This window comes from Sparus aurata, chromosome 20, assembly GCF_900880675.1.
Source record: "Sparus aurata chromosome 20, fSpaAur1.1, whole genome shotgun sequence".
Taxonomy (NCBI): Eukaryota; Metazoa; Chordata; class Actinopteri; order Spariformes; family Sparidae; genus Sparus; species Sparus aurata.
The window spans coordinates 24,507,098-24,531,125 of record NC_044206.1 but is presented as its reverse complement, the minus strand read 5'-3'; the positions used below and the strand labels follow the sequence as shown (position 1 = coordinate 24,531,125).

At 45.9% G+C, this 24,028-nt stretch overlaps 1 protein-coding gene across 3 annotated transcripts; it reads left to right on the top strand.

Moving 5' to 3' along the window:
• On the top strand, positions 1 to 24,028 carry cdc42ep4b (CDC42 effector protein (Rho GTPase binding) 4b). Of its 3 annotated transcripts, none has more exons than XM_030399680.1 (2): positions 1 to 138; positions 19,767 to 24,028. In XM_030399680.1, exon 2 carries the CDS (start codon positions 19,936 to 19,938, stop codon positions 20,944 to 20,946), a length of 1,011 nt encoding a protein of 336 aa, XP_030255540.1. In that variant the 5' UTR covers positions 1 to 138; positions 19,767 to 19,935; the 3' UTR covers positions 20,947 to 24,028. The 3 variants fall into 3 exon arrangements, with proteins under 3 accessions (XP_030255540.1, XP_030255539.1, XP_030255541.1); XM_030399679.1 differs by lacking the exon at positions 1 to 138 and adding an exon at positions 728 to 925; XM_030399681.1 differs by lacking the exon at positions 1 to 138 and adding an exon at positions 2,329 to 2,505.

The following is a 24,028-nucleotide window of genomic DNA, read 5'->3' as shown; positions in this document are numbered from 1 at the left end:
CTCACGTGAGATATCGCGTCACGTTGTTGCCGGAAGACATTAGCGGTCCACCTTAACTGTCCTCCAGATTACGTCACATTATGAGATGACACTTCTCTGCTGCCATGACGACTGCTAGCAGAACAAGCTACTGCTAACGTGAGTTGTTCAAAAAGCTTCTTTTTAGTAAACTCTGTGTACACAAACAATGTTCTCAATGCTCGTGTTCATGTGTAGAGACCCTGGTGATACTACGAGCAAAGTTTCATGTTGTGTCGAGACTTCTTACTGTTTTAAAAATAGAGATTTTGATGCTATCGCTAATTTGCCCCGTAGCACTCCCATTGAAAATCACCTGAAAACAAAAATACAGTAAATCTTAAAAGTGCCTCTTTCATCGTAATTATGCTGGGGTACATTCACAAAAAAAAAAAAAAAAGCTTGGGTTGCACTTTGGCGAGAGTTTAACTTTAACTTATTCTGCAAAACATCAAACTCTTCTTTTAAACTTGAGTGTTATTTATTCTCAGAGCAGTCTGGAGGTTTTGTCTCACTGCCATCAGTCCTGGGCTGAAGTCTCGGAGGGGTTTGGGGGAGTTTGGGAGCCCCACCAAGTTGAAGTTCTCTCCTTTTGTTTGGTGTTTGTGTATAAATGGAGCTCTGGCCCTTTAAACCGCAGCAGGAGGTGGTGCTCTCCGGCGGAGGAAGGGGAGGGGAGGGGAGGGGAGGAGAGAGGGGAGGCCGGGGGAGGAGGGCCGCTTTGTGCGCCACACAGATGCGAGGTAAACGGACACTGGAGCAGCAGCACAGACGGGACTGTCCTGTCCAACTCTCCTGCCGAGGAACCTAAAGTGAATGTAGAGACTCCTGCTGTCCTCCTGCTGTCCTGCTCCTGCGCACTGGAATATAAACTGGAACTTCCTGATCGCTCGGGACAAACAGAAAGGTAACACGTCTCCTCCATGTGCTGTTGGATCACACTTTCCACTGAATCTCTCTCTCTCTCTCTCTCTCTCTCTGTGTGTGTGTGTGTGTGTGTGTGTGTGTGTGTGTGTCGAGCAAAACGGTGTGAAATCTGCATCTCATTTGAATGTCAAATCTGTTCTGTGGACAATCAGCGCCCGGCTGTCTCCTCATGGAGGGACACGACCGAGAGCCTTCTGTCTGTCCTCAGTTCACACCAGCAGAAGAAGAAAAGGGCCAGAAAACACGAGGGAAAGTCGCCACTTCAGCTTCAAAGATCATATATTTAGGGTTAAACTTGGAATTTGCTTTGATAAAGTTTGCTTTGTTTGGGCTCCAGTTAGAAAAAGATCAGTTTTCATTTGTGCAAAAGTCTTCAAACTTCTTATAAAGCCAGTGGATGCTGAATTAAATAATGAATTAAAAAATGTTGCTCGTTTTTTGGCAAAGAGCAATAAAATCTCAGTCTATCGATTATAAAGTTTTAGAGGCCAAAGCCTGTATTAAGTTGATGAGAGAAGCCATTAAAGGTGCAATATGTAGGAATTTTAGTTCAAAACATTCAAAAAATAAAAGGAGCATTGTGTAGTTTTTGGAGAACATACACAGAATTTGAATATTTACAATATTTATGATGTAATACCACAATATTTTTTCTATAAATGAATAAACAAGCTGATCTTGGAGGACAATAAGCTCCCCAGAACACTGTTTGAAGCTAGAAAGGGTGGCAGGGTCCGCCACATGTAAACAAACTAAAACAGGATGGAATTGTGTTGTGTTTAAGGTCTGTTTGTTTCTTCAGTCGTGTAAACAAAGAGAGGTTGTTTATATAGTTTGTTGAGGCATACGAATCAATTGAACCCAGGTCCCCAAAACTGCATCATGCCCCTTTAAAAGTCAAGATATTCCTAAATATAGAAGTGTTGTGTTAACGACCAGAGAGAGCACTTATTCTGCGAGATATCGCTCTGTAATCGATTATAAAACTACACTTTTATCTGCTTTAGAAGCCAAATCCGCATTAATCTGATGAGAGACGTCATTAAATGGGTTGAATAACGATAACGAGAGTCGATCACGCGTCCACATGTCCACACATCCGGACTAGAAATCACTAATAACTTTCTAGATACTCGATACTGGGAAACGAGGTTGCAGAGCCTCAAATAAGCGTCCTAAATAACTTATTCTCAGCGGCGGGAGGGCACATGGTTTAATCAGAGCAGGCAGATGGACTTATAAGCATCGGTTCTCTCCGGCTCAGAGTTACGTAACATTAATACTGTTTCTGCTGTGGGAGCCCAAAACACAGAGAGAGAGAGAAAAAAAAGAAAACTCTGGGATTTCCACCAAGAGCTCAACAAACCGCACGGCCACTTTTCCCTTCATCCCTCACTCTCCCAGGATTTGTCCACCTTCTTCCCGTCGTTAGCGAGGTGTTCCTGTTTGTGTTGACGGACCTGGTGTTCACCTCTCGTGGTCATCGCGCCTGATGACCCACCGCGTGGCTGCGTACCTGCCCCGGCCTCGTCCATCATGCCTCTGATTGGAGGCTCTTAAGTGAGTGCTTGACTTTAACTGCACTGACCGTAAAGTCTTGCAGGCCCGTTTTTATAACTCCAGTTTCATTATTCCTCGCTCATCGGCAGCCATCGACCCCTCGTTTCTTGTTAAACCGCCAGTCCGGACAAAAGTAGGAGGACATATTGACTAATGGGCTTTGCTTTGGTGTTGTCATTGTACGACTGTTGACCTCTGACCCTCCTCCTCCTCTGCTCTGACACACAAACACACCCACACCCTGACAACAAGCCATAAAACTGTATTTGTCATTTTTGCTCGATGGACCGTTTACCCGGCGGTTTATCTGGTGTTGTTCCCACAATGTCGTAATTAATGTTTCTCCAGGATCGTCACAACGACTGATTAAAATGTGACAAAGTCCTCAAAAGGAGCAGGACGTGCTGGTTGGAAAGGTTCAGTGGAGCATGTTATTTTTTAACACTTAGCTTACTCATTAATTCCAGTTTTTTCTACAGTTCTTTGTCACAGTTTGGCGACAGAAATATTTGCTTAGGTTGAGGAAAAGATCTTATTTGGGTTAAAATGGATCCTTTCACAATGTTTGTCATATGTTAGAAAGGCTAATTTCCCTGATATGTGCTTTTTTCCAATCTTGAAGGTCCCATGCTGCTCAAAAGTGAGATTTATTGTCTTTTTTTAAATGTTTATTATGATAAAGCATGTCCAGGAGCATCAGAAAAAGAAATGCACATAGCCCGTATTCAGAAAATTTGCCCGTGAACGAGGCGGCATGACTTTTGTACAGTTGTGATGTCACGCAGAGCTGATACAGGAAGTGGTTGCTGCCTTCTCAGGCATGTTGGAGCTGACCAATCAGAGCTGAGTGGGGCTTTTATTTTGGAGGGGAGGGCTTAAAGCGACAGTGAGTTCAGACAGAGGGTGAATACAGGCGCTGCTCGACACTATGAGAAAAATAATGTTTTTTCAGGACCTTTAATGTCATTTCAAAAATGTGATTGGTCAGTTGATGGTCCTCAGGTAGGGGTGAGTGAGCTAACCGATATTTGTCTTCGATTTTGAAAGATCACAGAGTGTTTGAATGGTGCAAATGTGGAAACTCGTAGGCTGTTTCAGGGCTGGTTGTGTCTACAGGGCATTTCTACTTTGAGAAAATGATTGTGATTAATAGATGGCAGTATTATTCTTTGACGAGCTCGCCCAACCCTGTCCTGGAGCGACATTAATTATGATGTTGTAGGAGCAGCAACAACACGGAGATGTCAGATCGTGAAAAAGAAAAAAATGCTACAAATGTACTCCTTGAAGTCGACGGGAGAGATTCAGGCCAAGGTCGGCCTCTGCCTGATCATCGTCACGCCACTTTTTTTTCCCAGCGTCCTCTTTCCATGCTGCGTCTTCTCCAGACACAAGCGTGGTGCGTTATTACACATCCCACTTCAAGCCTTTCAGCTCCACCATTGTACGTCTCCTCCAGAGCTGCCAGGCAGATATCTCTCCATCAGGATCTATTGTGTGTGTGTGTGCTGCAGAGTCAGAGAGGGAGGGGAGCATGTGTGTCATCTCTGACTGGACCTTTTTTTGCAGCGCAGGGCTATTTCAGTTGTTGCTCTGGAGGATTCTGCTGCTGCTGCTGCTGCGTAGTGAGGAAGCTGGCTACCTGCCCGACTCTGACTGCGCTGAGGTCATTACAGTTTTATGCTGGAAGGAGGGCGAGCGGGAGGCGGAGGGGGGTTGGGGCGAGGCAGTTTGACTCATTTGCACTCTGTTTCTCATGGAAACACTCACTTCTGGCTGTTTCACATGCAGTCAGTTAAAGTGGAAGGCAACTAATTTGCTTGTGAATCAACTCGGACTCAGTGTTTTATCGACTTGCATCTGGAGTCCATCTTACGTGAGGGTTTAATGTATGGGATATAAACTTGTTGAGAAGAATTACTCTGTTTAGCTGGAGGCGGATGCGATGCCGAACAGTATATTGCATTCTTGTTGCTTCCCAGGGCCGAAGAGATGCCAGTGTAAACCGTTTGTGGCTTCAGTAATCCACCCACCTTTATCCCATGCTCCACGGGAGACCCACAGGGAATGATGGGAGAATTACTTGACATTTTGGTCTTCTGCAGGATTTTTTCGGGGCAAAAAGAACGATTGCGGTGTCTTCGGATTTGTGGCAATTTGCCCTGAGCAGAGGTCAGTTTTAAGTCGTCAATATAGCAGGAAAAATATCACTTTTATTACATTATTGGAGTGGAACTTCATGGTCCCAAAGCCGTGGAAGCCTCCCAATTTCTCTGAAGTATTAATCTCTTCAGAAGTGAAGGAGGTGCAGTTTTTTTTTCTTCAGCTGTTGATGCTGGAAAGCACTGAGGCTTATGTTGAACTCCCCGAGGAGAGTTGTTTTGTCTCAGACAATTACAGGATTCACCCCGCCTGCAAAGAAAGCAGCCAGGCCTTTGAACTTTGAGGAGAAATTGTGCCGAGGACGCCGGAGTAATCTCTGAACGGGCCTTAATGTGGAAGCACAAACCCAACGTTGCGTCAGCCTCAGAGTGTGTTTAACTCTGAACCTTCCAACCAGAGAAATAAATTAGCCAGCAGTCCATCAAATCAGCGTATGAAAAACAGAGGTTTGCCCGTGAAAAAGCCATCATTTAGTCGTGCGGTTCTCAACCTTTGTGGCTCGTTGTCCCTGAAAAACAAGCGACACGGAGTGATTTTCTCCTCCGTGTTTTGTTTGAAAAGGTCTTTTTATAGAACAAAATTATGCAGTAATCCATCAGAGGTAGCGTTGAGATTTGCAGTAAACAAAATGTGATGTAGACGAGGGATGTTTTTCGCTGTTATCCTATCCTGTTAATCATCTCGCAGTCTCCTGGGAACCCGCTGATTTAGTCGACCGAAGCTTTAAGGTCAAAGGTCAAATGGTAAATCTATTTTAAATGGTTGTTCTGGAGCCGCACAATCTGAATGTTGAATAGTCAGAGATCAATAAGGTGTCAGCTGTTTTAGGTCACCTGAAAATCTGTCGACATTCAAGGTTTAGGCCTCGCTGGTTCTGGCACAGTGACACCACGAGCCCCTCACCGTCCCAATCCACAACAATGTTTCCCAGCTGTTCCCAGGTGAAGGAGGTGCTTTCTCCTTCAACCGTCAGTAAGCACCTGCTTCTCAAATCGCTCAGATCTGCGCTTGTTTTGTTTACCGCCATTGTGGTGGAAAAATAACCAGTTGGACAGGAATTCTCCTCCTGCGTGGAGACGCTTCACTCATCAGCTGAAACACCAACAACAGCGCCGACTCCCAAACATGTACTTCAGAATAACTTCATGTAATAATGCTGTCAGACATTTTTACTGTATTATTGTAGCGCGTTGGCATCCCTTTTTGCGGCACCTGTCATTGTTTTATTTGTCAAAGCTGTAAAACCAGTTCGGGTGATTATTGTGTCTGAGGCGAAGGCGGCTCTGTTGAAGCCGGACGCGGCGGCTCGGCGGGTTTGTTCTTGCGTTGCGAAAGTTTTAGAACATCGTCTGTGGTTTCCATTATGTACGAGGACACCGCAGAATGGATCATTCATCATCGGCCGGCACACCTGTCCAACTCACATCCTCTGGAATCCGCTTTGATTACGCGATCACACAGTCACCTTTTGTGTCACACCTTTCGATTCTGACTTTCTCATGAGGTCCATCAATGGCACTGCCCTTAATCAAGCAAACCTGGGTCTTATCCTCGTAGTTTAGTCCGCAAAGTTTCCACTTCCGTCGTAGAGATTTGGAGTAGAGTAGCTTTTGGGAAGAATGTCCTATAAAGATCTGAAGCCTCCTCCAGCGGCAGGGATTTCCAGTGGTCTACATCCTGTGTTTCAGATGATTTTCGTTCCATGTGTTTGAGGGATTTGCGAGACATTAGAAGTGAACAATAATCCAACTCGGTGCCACAGAGATATCTTGACTTGTTGTCCGTCCCGACCTGATTGACGTTCACGTGTTTCAAACTGCAAGCCCACAGTTTCTGTAACAAGCTTGTATTCTCAAATCTTAAACTAGAGATAACCCAAAGTACATCAGGGTTATCTTTTCAGAAGACTCAGAAGGTCCAGTTTGTTGGATTTAGTGGCATCAGACTACAACCAACTGAACACCCCTCATCCCACTGTCGTCCCCAAAGGCTCGTCTCAGGAGCCAGTGTTTGGTTTGTCCACTCTGGACCACTGTAGAAATATGGTGGTGTAGATATAGAAGTGTCATTCTAAGCATGTATGCATATTATATTCCAATTCTGCCCGTAAATCCCCTGAATCATACACACTGGACCTTCTAATGTGTCATATTGGTGGAGGGCCCCTTTAAATGTAAAGTTTTGTGGAAAGCTGTTAGAAAGTCGCCCTGATCAAACTTCTTCTTATCAGAGTTGTTCAAGCGAGGAACCTCTATCTCAGGGCCCCAGGCGGACATTTTCAACCTGCAGCCAAAAGAGAAAGAGGACCACCAGCACAAATTACACTTCCTGTAAATTATGGTAAACAGGAATAAAGCTGCAGATAAACATTTTTCACCATTTTAATCACATCTTATGGAACAGGAAATAGCAAAAACCTCAATATATTCCCTACAAAGACATGTTTATAGGCTTTATATTTGTTCACACACACACACACACCAGCTGGTGCTCGTTAACATGTATGTTATTTTCTCAGTCACACGTGTTGCATGTCGGGCGCACCGGTGCTAATAATGTACACTCGTATCGCACTTGACAGATTGTTTGGAGCATGTGCAACCAAAACAGTCGCGCCCTGGAAACCCAGCGTGTGATAAAACGTTATCATAACCAGCGGTCATAAAATATGAAGAACATGCGTGTGTGACCCAAGTTGTCAAATCCCAGCTCCCCTCTTTAGCATAGAGTGGTACTTTTTAGTAAACTGTGAAAGTTTCTCCTGAGGCATCGTAAATTGTCGTCCCATGTAATTAATTTTCATCGCCCCATGAGTTTGATTCGATAAAGCGGTGGGTGCCGTATGTCTATAACTGGTTTTATCAGCTAAACCGTGTAAATGAATCGGTGCGATAAGAAACCCGGCAGACGTGCTCGTTTCTTTGTCGTCCGTTTCTATCAAAACCCGACATCAGAGCGCAGCCCGGCTCTATCAGCTCTGCTATCTGTAGCAGCACTAATGCCGGCTTCTTTCCACAGTTAAACATTAACCACATATGAGTGCATTAAGTTTCCCTCCTCCACTCTCTGTCGCTGACACAGTATTGCTTTTAGCAGAGGGGCCACGGTTGGGAAATATATATGTTGACCGGCTGAAAACACACACACTTGGCTGTTGGTGGTGCAGATGGCCGCTCCGGGCCGAGCTTTGGCCTGTTTACAGTCCAGTGAGTCCTCATTGTTTCGCGGCCCTGTTTGGACACAGAAACAGGTGGTTTCTCTCTCAAGCGTGCACTGAAAAGACAAAGGGGGGGACTGTTGGCGTAGCTGCGGTCACCTCTGTGCCCACTAGATGACAAATTCATGCTGGGAAAAGCTCGTTCAGGAGATGGGAACGGTCACGTGAACTATTGTGGGCTCTTATCACGGTCGTCTGACGGTCCTGTGAGAGTCTGTCGGTTTCCCTCCGAATAAAGACTCGCACATCTTCCTGCTCCTAGCCTCCAGAGGACATTTCCAGGTCAGCAATCTCGCACCGTGAAAGGAATGTGGTGAAAAGTCACAATACCTTGATAGATAAGCATCTCGGGCCTTTGTATGAACTGAATGTGAATCACTGTAAATAGTCGGTGTCCTTCGTGTGGGTCACCTCTGAGCCTCGTCCTGCGCGCTTTTATTTTCCTTTCTGTCGGTACGTGCGTGTGGTTTGGGCGTGCTGAAAGGGTTTGGTTCCCGTCCTCCTCCGTTCTGCTTTGTTTTGGTTTTTTTTGTTCCTTCTCCTGCATTGTACTTCGTGTGACACTGCTGGTTCCTTAGTTACGGAGAAATTGTACGCCATTTGGGAACCAGCGGGGTGTGTGAGCGCGTCTTTGTTTTTGAGCCGTAGGTTTGTGTGTCAGCAAACAGAGGCCGGCTCTCCTCGTTGACCCTTAAACCCTGTCATGGGAGGTTGATACGCATGTAAACACAGTCACAACAGGCTGTTTGTATGTGTATGTGTTCATGCAAAGTCTTTAAAGTTTGGAAAATACTTAACTTTAAGTGTTATCGGGGCTCCAGACTAATGTTTCGCACTGGCTGCACTGGTGTACTGAACTTTTTTTATTAAGATGCACCAAATACAGTTCAGGCAAGATGAAACGGTGATGTTTGAATCGTTGAAATGAAATGAATCATGTCGTCAAAACATGCAGCCGAAGTTAACATGAACATCTGGTGAGATACACAAAGTGAGATGATGACAAGTCTGGAAATCTTTTGGTGTAAGCGACTTGAAAGTGCTTGAAAGGAACTTTTAAGAGGCCTCATGAAACAGTGTTCTTAGCAAATGACTGTTTAGTTGACCTGTAGACGGTTTGTTTTAGTTGTTTGTTGCTGCTTTTCTTTGTGAAGAGTCGGATTATCGCCGTGTCTCTTTCTTTTCCACCAACAGAGAGCAACAGTAGCTAACGTTAGCTTATAGATGGAATCCGCCCAAAATAAACTAACGACCAACTTCCAGCACAACACCGATGTTCCAGAAAGCCCCTGTAAGCAAACAGCTGCATGGAGCCTGAAAGTTTTCCAGGAAATCAAAGTTTGTTGCTTCATTACTAAATCAAAGTATCAAACCAAAGCGGAGAGACGACGCTGACGACGCCTTCAGAAGCTTTCCTGACATAATCAGGTGTTGATTCCTGTAAAGCGCTCCGGCTTCGGCACTTTTATCATCCGGCCAACAGATCTCTGTGATGTACCGTCTGATCTTAAGTTGTGGCTTTTCATGTTGTCTGATGTCGTCTGCCTTTTGGTGTTTTTTATTTTGTAGGGCTACAACTAATGTTTGTCGTGTTTACTGATGTTTTCCCCGATTCATCTCACGCTCAAAAACTGGTGAGAACTATTTATTACAAGTTGCGAGAGCTCGAAGCGACATCATGAAATAACTTAGACTCCGACATGTATTCAGTCCTCCTTCCTTACATTGTAGAAGATGATTACTTGACGATCTAAAGGTATTTATTGTCAAGAAGTGTCTAGAAGATTCTCTGATTCCAGTTTCTTAATTGAGAATATTTACGTTTCTATGAAGACGAACTGAATATCTTTCTGTTGTGGACAAAACAAGCCAGCTGAGCGCCTCATCGTGGGCTTCGGGAACCATTTTTCACCATTTTCTGTCATTTTTATAAACGAAACAACTAATCTATGACCTGAGAAAACAATCGATGGATAAATCGACACTGAAAACAACCATCAGCTGCAGCTCTGACGGCTGTTTTGACATGAGACGTATCCTCGTCTCAGTGAGCTGAGCTGCTGTAATGAAATCAATCCTCGTGTGCTTCGCTGGACATTCCTAAAGAGTCACTTCAGGATCCTACACACACACACACACACACATGCTGAACCTAATCACAGTTCATGTACATAAATCAAGCGAGGACGCAATTACGTTAACAGCGTTCTTTACGAGCTCCGGTCTCCGTCTCCGTCCTGGTTCTGGGAAAGCGGTCGTGAACGGCCGTTATCAGCCTGGAGTGGCCCGTGTGTGCGCCCCTTTGTTTTCTCACTTGTCAGTGCGGGCTTTGTTGTTTGCCGTCTTGTGTCATTAAAGCCAACACACCACGGGGGTTTATGAACTCGTCCTGTCAGTTGAGGCTCGGTGCTCGAGGCCTCGTGTGCGCGGTTGCCTTCAGTTAGGAGGCCGCTGATAAAAAAAAAAAAGGCCAGGAGCCGTTGAGAAGTTGACACAGCGCAGCAGGACGGTCACTTATCTTCCAGTCTGTCTGTGAAGCCTCCTGCTGATTTCACCGAACTTTGTGCATGTGATTGTGAGCGTGTGTTTGTCCTGTTTTTTTTGCGGAGGCTGGAGATCGTCACGCTCGTTTATCTTCCTCGTGATTTTTTTTGTCTGTTTTGTTTCCCCTGAAGTCTCATTCAGAGCAACTTGTTAGAGCTCCTGACCCTCTTCTCTGTCTTTGGAGAGGCAGCAACAAAATATGGCCAGTAAACTATTTGAACTTGTTATCTGTACTGCGAGCCAATTGTGACATCGGCGTCCCCCTGCTGCTACAGAGCAGTTTGTGTTCCCTCTTCAATCCTCAGTAGAAATTCGGCTTTGTTTTGTCGTCCAAAGCGGCTCGTTGGACGGTTATCTTGGCTCGGATCCTGCCCTCTGGTACTCGGCCTGAATGCTGTCTATTTGTCAGCAGACTGATGGGGCGGATTTCGGTGATTAATTAGACGTGTACTCTCGTGTGCGCGCCCTCACACACACACACAGTACAGCACAGGCCCTCCACTGTGGGCGTAATGAGGGTTTGGGTACATTTCATGCAGGACACGGTGAAAGAACGTCTGTCGCTGTGCTGGCATGACTGAGTGAATCCAATGTGGTGACACCCTCCACCGCCTCTTTGAGGGTGGGTTTCTCTTCAGTGCCTCCATCTGTGCCTTCCCTTCGTTCTGCGGAAAACTCCCCGAGGCCTTGTTGCTTCACGTGGGAAACGTTGTGCCCCCTCTACATTTTTAAACTCCGGATATTATTCATGCACGGAGAAGAGGAGAGATTTTTCCACGAGACGAACTCTCAGGAGGGCCGGTTTTTAGCGCGATGGCTTATTCTATAATTAAGATACGTGTTCATTATGTATCTGTGTGGTGTATTGGTCTGCTTCCCTCTCTGGCTGGAGCACAGCGTGGCAGCCCACCCCGTGTCTGACTAAACGCTTTTGTCAGATTGTGCAGGAGCGACACATTATGAAAGGCCAGCTCGACTGGAAACAGAGAAATCATTTGAAAGCCCTGTCGTCGGCTTCTAGATATCAGGATTTGAAAAGATTAAAAGAACCACGTGGTGACTGCGTTGCTGGGCGTGCAACGCGGCAACGGGCGACGGGAGATGGATTTTTTTTGGAGGCCAGGCGGGAGGAGGCGGTGGGAGGTCGGTGTGTGTTTGCGTTGGGTGGACGGAGGTGTGGCGCCGGCTGTCCTGAGCTCCTGTCACTCAGCGCAGAGGGCCGGCTCAGGCATGCTGGTTTTTATTCGCTCACGTCGAACACGCTGCCCTTAATCCTCCTGTGGTTTTGTTTCTGCCTGTGTGGCATCGAGGCCTGGAGGCTGACACACTGCAGTTTATACACACATACACACACACACACACACACACACACACACACACACACACACACACACACACACACACACACAGAGGGCTTGTAGTTCCTGGGCGGCAGTCGTGTTGATGTTCTCCCGCCAAGTTGTTTGACTTTGTCACCCAAGGAGGTGTGTTCACCATAAGCATTATACAGTACATGTGTTTTACGAGCCCTTTTTAGATAAAAAAAGGCGGCACATTTGCTCCAAGGTAAGGACGGCAACGTGCCGGCCTGTCTTACTAAAACCGAGGCGTAATATTCCTCCTTTTCCAAAAGCCACTGCTGAGGTAGGCGTAAACATGTGACGTGACATGAAGCTCGATGTTTCGGTGTGAACGGTGACAACGAATTTGTCTTCAAAATAAGAGCTTTACATTGCACCCCATCGGAGTTTAGAACTGGGTTCTTAACTGGGGGCTTTTAATTTGAAAGTAGCGACCGTTCCTAGCTTTCTGCTACAACAACAAGCTAACACAACAAAACAGCTACAGAGACGCTGCATCTCCTGGATCTCAGCGGCTGTCCAGTTGTTCATCTTAATGTCCGAGGATGAAATGATGGACTGACTGCTGTGATCAGCTGTTTCCTGGTTTTTAAAACTCCCCGACTGTGGGTGGCACTACAGTGCAGGTCATCGACACCTCTGCCCACCTCACGCAGAGGCCACACATTGCCGCCTCGTTTTTAGATAGCAGGCGAGGCGGAAAATCGGCGGACCAAAACAGACCCCCAATTTGCCGGCCTCTGTCTAAAACCGCGGACCGGGCCGCCAAAAGGACGGGCAAATTGGCGGCTTGCTGCTCTGTCTAAAAACGGCTACAGTTAACCCCTTTAGTATGGGTGATTGGGTTCTTTCCCTCTTAGTTTGCCTTTTTGTTGGACTGCTGCTGAGTCATTCGACGTGGGAATGAATGCTAGATGTTACGGTGTTAAGGTGATACAGACATCAACATTTCAGGGTTTCTTTCAGCTGCTGTATCTTTAAGTCTGATAATATAAACCTCTGCTGTCTTGCTGTATCTGAACATTTTGACAGCCGTCATATTTGCGGAACATGAGGTCAAACGTAATGTGACAACACGTTGGCGACACCCACACGCTTGAAACTATATATGTACACATGCATCATCTCAACACTCCAGTGCGCAGAGTTTAATTTAATAGCATCTGTGCGTTATGTGTCATGTCTTTAAACACAGGCAATTAAGCTAGTTGAGGCAGTAAGCTGGCCCAGAGGTTGTTTTTGTAATCAAGTACGTTTTTTTTTTATTTGTTTACATTCATCTTTTCTGAACAAAACCTTCCTGTTCATCCTTAAGGTCTAGTAAACATGTTGAACACAGTTACAGTGCGTGAAGCATTTTCAAAGGCACAAAAAACAAATTTTTTGCTTAAGAGGAGCTCATTTCTTCACCCTTAGATACCACTATATATTAATATTTAATTTATGATTATAGACTCGACTGAGGAGGGCTGTTATTTGTGGTCGGACACGCTGGAAAGAGCGAGTAACGCCTCGGGTGACACGGCCAGAAGACTAGGCGATCGACTCCGCTCCTGTTTCCAGTCGACACGTTTCTATTTTTATTCCGTTGTCTCGCGTTCGAAAAGCAGCGACTCATTTATCTCATCAGACCGAATCCAGATGATATCAACACTTCATATAAAACGTCAGAATCAATAACTTATGATGGAAGTCGCCGCGGTGTGAGTCATCTCGCCCGTTCCGCCACCCTGCTGACACGGAGGCCAGCGACAGGAAGCCCGTTACTTTTCCTTCTAACCTCTACTTCTTTCTTTCATTTGAACTCGACACTGACTGAAGAAGTGCCGTGTGAACGGAAAACAGACGGAAGAGTATTTACCCGCCAACATCCTTCTCTCCGACGCTCACCGCGGCGGCAAAATTAGCGCGTCCATCTGTCTGTGGTGTTTTCATGTTTGTGTTTGTGGCTATCGCAGAGTCATCTGATGTGACATGAATGCTGATTTCACCCTTTCCCACTGACGACAAACGCCACGGGGCGTTGGAGGGTTAGCGTGATCCCGGTATTAGCGGACCTTGACTTATTTCCTTGATGATTTTCCAATCTGTTTGCCGTCTTCTCTTCTCTCCCCTCCTCTTTGACTGCTGCTCTGTTGCAAACACATAACAACAAATGCTAATCATGCTCCGCGGGGCCACAACTGGTCAAAATAAAAACCCACCACAATCCATTTTTAATTAGCTTTAATGATGAATTAACAAACAAAGCAAAGCTGTCCGTGATGGCTGTAATGGGACGTTAGGCAGCTGTTGAAGCCCGTGGACGTTTTTTAAATGCTGTGTCGTTTTCGGTCGTTCCAGTCGTGTGTTCGGCCTTTCGGGTGTTTTTCATCCTAATTTGTTTCTGTTTAGTTGCATCAGCAGGTCGGGAGCAGCAGCGCTGTTGTTACAAGTGTCGGATGGTAACTACAGAGACGTGCAGGTGTGTTCACACGTGTTGGATCTGTTTACAGTGGCAGCGTTACACCCGTGTGAAATAGGTTTGTTAGAGATGTCTGTTAGAGATATTTCGGCCATTTGTCACACAGGGTTAGCCTCAGGGTTGCGCTGCCAGATATGAAGTCGAACCGGAAGAACGCGTTCCTTCTGCTACAGAAGAACAAAAGGATAGTTTACAGCACATTTCTTACGCGCTCCTTCCGGTTCGCTCCTCAGGTTTTGTTGGGCGAAGCGAAGGCCGAGTCCGTCCGCAATACGAACAGCGTTATTTCATTATCTGTTATCTTGTGCGGTGAGTGGAGGACAGTGAGAAGTCGTGTGACCGGAGGGAACTTTTTTTAAGACGCGTGGAGGAAAAAAAAAGCACAGTGAGATTGGAGGCGCTGCTAATGAGCTCACACCAAGGCTGCAGCGCCGCGGTGCGAGGCCGGATCAGACTCATACATAGTCAATGAGGTTTACTCATCCCTCGATTTTTAGCATCTTTAATAGTGATAGATTTGTATTAATCATGCAGCGGTTTCTGCGCTTGAATGCTCTCAGAAGTATTTAAGTATCAGTACATTTATAGATTATATATATATATTATACATCCAGAGCAAATACGTGGTGAGTTGTGTGCAGATGCTGCTGACGGACGGACTGGTTCTCGTTGTTATTTCGGGGCTTTTGTTATCGCCGGCCTCCTCGTCCCCCCGTGGGAATCAGATGTTCAGGCTGGAGGTGACGGGCCTCACACAGCGGAGCCAGATGAAGTTTGCCGACCTTCTTTTGTCCCAGTTCAGAACTTTTCCATTCTTACGCGCTGCTCCATTGATGAATTGATTAGCGATGTTGTGGACGGCGCAGGCTGACTCGTATATATTAATTTGCATGTCAATGTTGCTGACAATAGGGCTGAACAATGGAGCAGGTTCTGGCTAGTTCAAGGTTGCACAAAGCAGAGGGTTTCTTTACTGCTCTGACAGCAGGGCCTCCGAGTTCAACATCATATCAGTAAACGGACAACAGAGGATTTAATATATGATATACAACAGTTCTCTATTAAAATGTTGACTGGATTTGTTATTTATTTTGTGTTGTGTTCTCACATTATCCCAAATGTTTCCAACAATGTTCAAACCGAGAGAAACCAGTCATTTTAAACAGCGTGTTTGAGTTGGTTGACTGTCGTATGATCTGACATTTCCTCGGAAGTAATGGTGACAGAGAGGAAGGAATAATGTGACCGAATATAACATCGCTAGAACTTTTAAAACATTACCTAATGTGTGAACACTTCTGTCTCTTTTTTCCCCATTTTCGGACATTTTATAGACCAAACAACAGATCGATTACCCCAGAAATGAATCGCCAATTAAATGAATGAAGTTGCAGCCCTGCTGTGCGCTCAGGGCCAGACTAGGCAAGAGTTTATGTATAAAATCCTAAAGTGAGACTACTAACTTTTTGCAAGCTCAAATGAAGTCGAAAACAAAAACACGTCATCCATACTGTCGTCAGATCTGAGGGAACACAGTTCAAGTTTTGATGTTTTATTCTACAGAGATCAAGGTAACCAGTCAGACGGTAGTTGTGGCCCTGTAGTTGTTGTGTAATTGCCCTTTACCTGACTCCATGTAACTCTTACGTGGATGCTTCCACCTTGTGAATAAGTGATAGCCTCCGGCTCTGTCTCGCTTTAAAAAATTTAAATGCTGTCAAAAATAAACCTCCTGCAGTCGGCGTGCGCCTGCTGCCGCGTTGTGATTGGACGAGCAGCTCCAAAGCCTCTTTTTCTGTGTTCACCGGGTGGAAGGAGAGAAAGTGGCGTGGGGATAGCTGAGGACTGTATGGCGCCTGTGATCCTCGGGATTACAAGAGCGAGACTGAACGCTGATGAGCGCGGCGGTTGTTATGATGTCATTCTGCGCGCATCACAGTCTGCCAGCGACATAAGATGCTCTTAATCATTCACGGCCCCGTCACCACTCGCCTCAGTTTGAGCTGGAGTCATGTGGCACTTTGAGTGCTCGGTTACATAAAGGCTTCGTCACCGGCTGGCACGGTGACTCAGACTATAGTTCTCGACTAAAACAAACAGGAGAATACTTATTACCTCTCGGGGGCATATTCAGAGCTCCAACACAAACAAGTTCAGCTATATGTGTATGTTTTTTTGTGTTTATATTGGCAGCTGTGGCCCAGTAGTATGTTCTGTTCTGCACGGTTCTGCTCGGGCTGAGATGGAATTTTGCCCCCAGCTGAACCATGAGAGCATGTGGAGCGAGCCGCACAGGCCAGACTGGAATCCCTGGTCATCATGTTGACCTCTGCACGATGTATGAACAAACACAAGAGCTCTGACTGTATGTTTTTCTATCTGTCTAGACACTGAAGTGTTTTATCACTCGCATTTATTTAAGAGTCAGTCGTACATTATCCTCCCTAAATAAGTAAGAACATGTAGTCTGATGCTTCCTTTACCTCCTGTCCCGCCAAAATGAATAAGTGAAGGAAAACATCTGATAAAATAATGGATTAGTCCAGTCAGTCATCGTGTGCAAAGGTCTAAATTGAGAATATACATATGGGGAACATTTTTGAAAGGTTGGGATTGCAGATTGGAAACCGCAGAAACAGAAAACGTATTCCGTTTTCAGCTCTGCAATGGAGTAAATCTACAAAAAAGGAGCCCAAAAATCACTCATCAGCTCTTCGTGGAAGAAGAATGTTTATAACCCAAAGGTTGAAAGATTGGAGATTGGAGAAAAACCTGAACAGATTTCCCCCAAAACAACTGAAAAAGGAAAAAGAGACATTAAGGTTTCTCTCTGTCTTTAAAAGAACATTTACCGCAGCTGCAGTTTTTATACGCGGGACATTAAAGTGCTTCTTCGGGTCTTTAAAATGCTCTCTGGGATGTTATTCTGAAACAGTAGAATGCACATGACACCGCCATTCTTCATAACTTATCTTTTTAAATAGTACTGGAAGGCTAGAACTGAGGATGACAGGACTGCCTGCAGGCCGTACTTCATCTTTTGTCATGCACCACAATAATGGCGTCTTGATGGTCCTTGGGGGGGTTGGAAACTACTCCTCATCAAACACTGAAGGGGCCCCGAAAGACATAAAATGAGCCATTTCCTTGAATGACTTAAGGTGTGAGGTTTGCACCTTTTTGATATCTGAGCACCCGCTGACATGCTTTATGCAGAGGTTGAATGTCTGCGAGTGTGGAGGCACATCAAAAGCATTCCCCTTCAAGCCGTCGCACTGTGGCGATTGTCTTATTGCCCCGCATGTGGTCACCAGGAAGGGCTAATCCATCTGAATGAGCTGATCTCTCCATGTAGGGCGGTACAAAAAATCTTCCTCCCTCCGTGTCTCCGGCCCCGGCTTAGAGACAGGAAGCTAGCTCGGTAGCCTGATGTTGCCATAGTGAAATACAAAACTGTGTTCAGCGGGGAGGAACATATGAGTTGATGAGTTGTCTCGAGTGGTCAGTCACACATTCAGAAGCCTCTTTGTGCAATCGGCCACCTCACAAAGCAAGAAGCAATAAAAGGGAGTTTAGCTAATTATAGATCATTCTGCTTTAATCTAACCACCATGAGTCAGCTCAGAGGGACTTCCATGGCATTTGTTTGCTCTGCGCAATAATCTTATAATTTGGCATCCAGTTGCTGTTTGAATAGCTTTCGTAACAGAGAGCCCATGCCATGCGTCACATACGAGGGTGTGAACTCCAACGCAAATTGCTTTTAGAAGCAAACTTGCAAATAAGCTTTTCAGAGCCCCCATTGTTAATGCATTTGCTGTTTGTCTGGCCTTCTTTTGTGCCGTCCTGTTTTTTTGTTGTGGAGACACCGCATCCCCCCCCCCCCCCATTAGCAACAGCAGAAGTACTGCAGGAAAACCTGAATGAAGTTGTTGAATATAGACGATTAAACCTTGGCAGTGGATGGAGTTCAGCTCTCTTCGGGGATGATCTCTCTTTTGAAAGAGGAGCGAACAAAAAAACCCACAGCAGCAGCAGCCTTTTATCATCCATCAAACCCCCCCTCTGTTCGCTCCAGCGCTACAGTTGCCTTTCCAATTGAATGGGTTCTTGTCAGAGATGCAAATGTTTTCATGGGTGACGTTGGCTTTGGAATATTGTTTAGTGAAGCCTCCATTCATCCACGGTGGCGATGCGCGCACAGACCCTGGAGCGTGGGCTCCGGCTCCGGTTTGAAAACACTGAGAATGATGGGATCGCTGTCTGGCTGAAACAATCGAGACCCTTGTTAATGTCAGCGACACATGGAGCGAGTGGACTGGAGGTAGCGCACAAGTGGGTGTTTTGAAACCGCTTCTCCAACCCGGTTGTGATTTAAAGATCATGTTTCAAGGCTGGAGTCGCTGGTGATGTACAGATAGTTTGGTCCTAACGTGCTAAAAATGAGCTTTATCATCAGCATATTGAGTCAAAGATAATCAGTGCGAGTACAAGATCAACGTGACCCGCGCTCGATCGAGAGGCCACCCGGCTCTCCTCATGAAAGAGCCTTTTTAATCTGGGACTTTTTCAATCACCAGAGCCGACTGAAAAGTTGCCCATTGATGTGTTTTCAGTGACGGAACAAAATATTCCGTCGAGGGTGCTCGAACGACTCCTCCAAGGCCGAAGAGATAAAGTCTAAAAAATTGAGAGGAAAAGCACAAAGAGCCAGTGGTGGAAGCATTTTATCTGCCGGCGATTGGAGGGTTGGAACAGAGTGCAGCAGGATGACTTTGTGAGCTTCGCTGTAAGTCGATCCGTGCTGAAGAAATGCTGTTCCACTTCACTCTTTTTTTCTTTTTTTCCCCCCCTCCCTTCATTCTTTTATTCCTGCCAGCTTGAACTGCTCGCGCCCCCAGTATCCTGTGTCTTGCTGGTTATGTAACAGTCAGAGGCCTAAATGGGAACTAAAGCGCAGCGGTGACAGCGGACCCTGCAGCCACTTGAAGAAAAAAAAAAACTGAATGCGACAGCAGCCGATTAGAGGTTTTTAGAAAGAGCATCAAAGTGTATCAGAAGAACTGTGCCGACGCATTTTTGAATGGGAATTTCTTTTTTTGCCGCGGTCAGCTTCACCAGGGGTTTATCATCACTGGGTGTTTTAAAGTAAGGTGAAGGTGAACTTTGTACCCGAAAGCTTTTCGTCATCGTTACATAACCTCCTCACAGACTTTGCGAGTGAAGAACCTCTCGAGTGAGGATTCAATTTGAGGCTCTGGCAGGAAAAAAAGTTTCCGTACTCGATGCAGATCAGGACCGAGTGAGTTATGAGATAGTGGGCGATGAGGAATGAATAGACACGGCTCTTTAGAGAAGTGTTTTAAAGTGCTATTTCACATTTCCATCTGAATAGAATGGTGTCTGTTAAATTAATTGCATGTTTCCACATTGCCCGCCAAGGTGCATAGCTTGGCTTAGTTTACATAAGTGCTGATGGGTCTTTAACGATCTCCATTCTTCTTCTCTGCAGGCTGAGATGAAACCAGAGCTGGAGGACCAGAATGGCCGCACACTTTAAACACCTGGAATTACACTTTCTTTGACAGCATTTCCAAAGAACTCTGGAAGAAACGCTCCTGAACTCCTACAGAACCTCGTTAAATTCCTTTTCTGTGGATTATAAATAAGAGACTGCCAACATGCCTATTCTCAAGCAGCTGGTGAACAACTCCAACCAGTCGAAGCGGCGGTCTCGGGCCGACCTGACCGCGGAGATGATCAGCGCTCCGTTGGGGGACTTCCGCCACACCATGCACGTCGGCAGGGGAGGAGACGCGTTTGGGGACACTTCTTTTCTCAGCACCCGATCAGGGGAACCTCCCAGGGAGCCGGAGACCAAGCAGGGCTCCCCGGGCCCCAAACCAGGGCTGCTGTCCCGCACCTTCAGAAGCAGCAAGCGCTCTCAGTCAGTAAACCGGGGGGACAAGTACGAGTACAACATGATGGCGCCTTCCGGGGGCTCATCCAACTACGTGAAAAACGCCATATCCCTGCCTTACCTTAACGATGAGGACACCAACAGAGGACACAAGCTGCCAAAGAGCGTCTCCTCAAGTCCGATGAAAAGGCTGGCAGAGATCGAAAGCAGGCCGGTAAACGGAGCAGCAGCAGCAGCGATGGCGACGCTGGACGCGGAGTTTGACGAGCGCAATTTCGGTGAACTTACAGATTTGCCTCCGTCTATGCCAAAGGGGGGCGGAATGAAGCACGCCGAGTCGATGATGTCCTTCCACATCGACTTGGGGCCCTCCATGCTCGGGGATATCTTGAGCGTGATGGAAAAGAAAGGCTGGGAGGAGGACGACCTCGGCTACGAAGAGGGCAAGGGCAGCGAGGGACACGCGTCGCCCTCCCTCATCCCCCACATAGACGACGAGGCGGAGGAGCAGGCCCCCGCGAGGCCACCTCGCAGCATGTACCAGCAGAAGGCCGCGGTGGACCCGTACACCCCGGAGCTACACGCCAGGAACAACCACCACAACATGGATAGCTGCTCTGTGTCCAGCTCCGGCTCAGCCATGGAGGAGAAGCCTCAGTACCACCTCCACGACGGCGACACGGACAGCGCCAAGTACAGTTCGCCACGAGGGGAGGACGACAGAGATTTCACCTTTATGGATGACGACGATGACGACGAGATTCGAGTGTAAACCGGAGTCATTGCTCTGAACAGTCTCGAGGAACACTAACGGAGAGGACCGAGGCGTTGGGACGGCTATCGCGAGCTGGGAATGGCGAAGGAGGGAGCTCGCAGCAGGGCCACATCTGATTTAAGCTTCTCGTAGATCACTCTAATCTCTGTACACTTTGTTCAACATCATAAATAAAAACCAATTAAGCCTTATTCACTGTGCTGTAGCGAGGAGATGTGAGCTGAGTACAAACAGCTCACAAAGCGGGACTCTAGGAAGGTTTGGGTTCTTAAACGTTGCACAATTTCTTTTTTTTTTTTGCAACGTCAAACTCTGATCTCGTTATCATCGGGAAATTCTCAAATTTGAAATACTAGTTCCCATGTCACGACCTCGTCCTGCTCAGAGGTGCGTTAGCAAAAGAAGGAAGAGCAACCAAGCCGTTTGTAATGAGCACTGCACTCGTTTTTCTTTTTCTTTTTATTTTGTGGAAGAATTAAAGTGTGACCATGAGGTTGGAGAACGGTAGCTCAGCTGTCAATCACATGAATATCACATTTGGAGTGCGACGGGGGAGGATGTGTGAGGTCACGGACGTGGAGTGGATGTGCACTACAGATTCCGAACAAGGAAGAGGGAAGAAAACAGAAAAAAAAAAACAGAAGTGAAATTCAGATTTCTTTGTAATCTCTGAGTAATCTTCTGCCAACGACAATGTTTTTTGGCATCGACACTAAATAGAGAACGTAGTTATTACTTGTGTTCACGTTTGACTTCGAGGGGTGATTTATGCTTACTTTTATTTCATGTACATAGAGTATCTGGAGGGTCTGGCGCCTGGTTTGGTAGCTCATTACATTAGCATCATTTTTGCTGCAGTCTCTCTTTGGCGAGGTCTGGATTCTTGAAATTGGCAGACAGCTGTGGTATTTATTCAGTCATTTTCATAAGGGATGGATCTTTCTTAATGTGCACTGTTTGGTCTTAAAAGTTTTGGTTTTTGAAAAGACTTCTGCACGGTACTACAGAGCGAGCGAGCGAGCTACGTTGCGTAGAAGTTTTTTTGCCACACGGCACTTAATTATCGGACTCGCGTTGACGTCGAGTCGTCTAAGTCACATCGCTCCTGCTATCGCCGTCGTGGTGAGGCTGTATCGGTTGACAATGAGCTATGTTTTGAGAAAATGTGAAGAGGCCTTTTGTACGTGTTCTGTGTCTTTTTTTTTTTTTTTAAAAACAAGGGAGAAGTGGTGATGATGGCTAATTATGTGTCCTTGCTGTGTCGTCACGTCATTCCACATCATCGCTGAGGTTTGCAGGATAAGCAGGTCAGCAGAGAGACTTTTAAGTTTGAAAAGGGAGCCGCTGCAGTGAAAAAAAAAAAAAAATGATTATATGAAATTAATAGCTGTGGCGCTTTCCCCAACACACGCCTCGTCTCTCCTGACACGTGTTCCAGCTCGTCTCTGAGGGAAGAGAAAGGCTGTACGAACATGTACAAAGTGTTATCAGAGCGCAGCTACTTAATAAGACGGGCATCGGGGATGTCTCGGGGCGGCGAGAGCGGCGGATAGTTTCCTGAACCGGCCCCGCAAGTGATAACACTCACCTCTTCCTCACAACCCCCAAATCACACAGTAGGAACAGATGTTTAAATCAAGCAATCATCTGGCCCTTTCCCAGTCTACTCATTAAGTGTGCTGGATTTACTGGCCCCCAACCAGCTGGAACTGCTCCAGGAGCAGCAGGGTCAGGGTCAGACAGGTGCGGCTCGATCTCTTTGGGTTTTTTTTGCGTGTTTTGTCGGCTTGGCTCGGTAGGCGACTCCTCCAGGTTCCCTTTCAGTTATGAATAAAGCAGAAAGAGCGCTCCTCTCTCTCTCTGGTATCCGTGATTAATGTCCGATTGTTTTTTTTTTTTAATTTTTTGTTCGTGTTAGAAAACTAATTGCCACGTTTGACGGACAGGAGATCTAGAGTTTCCTGTTGTGGCGTTGATGCAGGGGTGTGTACATAGAATCAGGATGCTGTGCCATTCTGCCTTGGGGTTATTTTAATGTTTTTGGAACCATGTGAACGGGCTGCGAGAAGCTCCGGATCTGGAGGGAAACTGCCAAGTACGTTCTAACCATATTATGGGGTAATATTAGCAGGATGTTGTTTATTTTCTACCTAATGTATAGATGATGCAGTATGATTTGAGTCAGACTTCTATCATATTTTGATGTTAACGGGCCAAATTTGACTTTCTTTTTTTTTTTTTACTTTGATTGATGGGTTGTGAAATCTCTGGTTTGTGGATTGTTGTTGGGGGGGAAGCTGCAATCTCTCACATTCATCACCGCAAAATAGACACACAAAAAAAAAAAAAAAAAAAAAGAACAAAAACACTCCTTCCTGCTGTTGTTTTTCATCAAGTAATGTAAATATAATTTGTGCCATCGATGATTAAAGTAAACAATCTGTGTTATCAGCAGCGTGACGACGTGTTCATGGCGTGAGAACCAGGAGAATGTCGGGGGGGGGGGGAGGGGCTTAAACACGAAGCTGCACATCTGTGGCCACGTTTGTATTTTGCTAATACACATTTAAAAGAAACCTTCCACCAATCTGGCAACCCCAGACTGTTTAGAGGGTAATTAGAGAATGATGGAAAAGTATACTAAATTACGCTTTCTGGTAATTGTCTTAACTTCTCTGGCGTTTTGTTGTGTTTTCTCTGCGGGAAACTCCAAAGTAGGCCAGAATAAAAAAAAAAACCTTTATAAAAGGAATTTGCAAAATACTCTCCGCCTCAGGTCTGCTTCAAAGTGTTTTCTCCCTGACAGAAGAGATGTTGCGGGTGGCAAAAAAACGACAAGGACTGCGAAAAAGAAAAAGAATAAGCGACTGGCTCAAAGTTCAGCTGTAGAATGTTTTCTCTCTCTCACTTTTTTTTCTATTCAGTGGCTGTAGTGTTAATGCCAAGTATGTACTGTTTTCCTTTTCCTATTCCTCATCCTGGTTTTACAGTATATTAATATATTTACCTTCCTCACTTTCCCTTTCTTTGAAATAACAGCTATATTTTTCAATAAAAAGAGAAAGCTGGTAATCTTTAA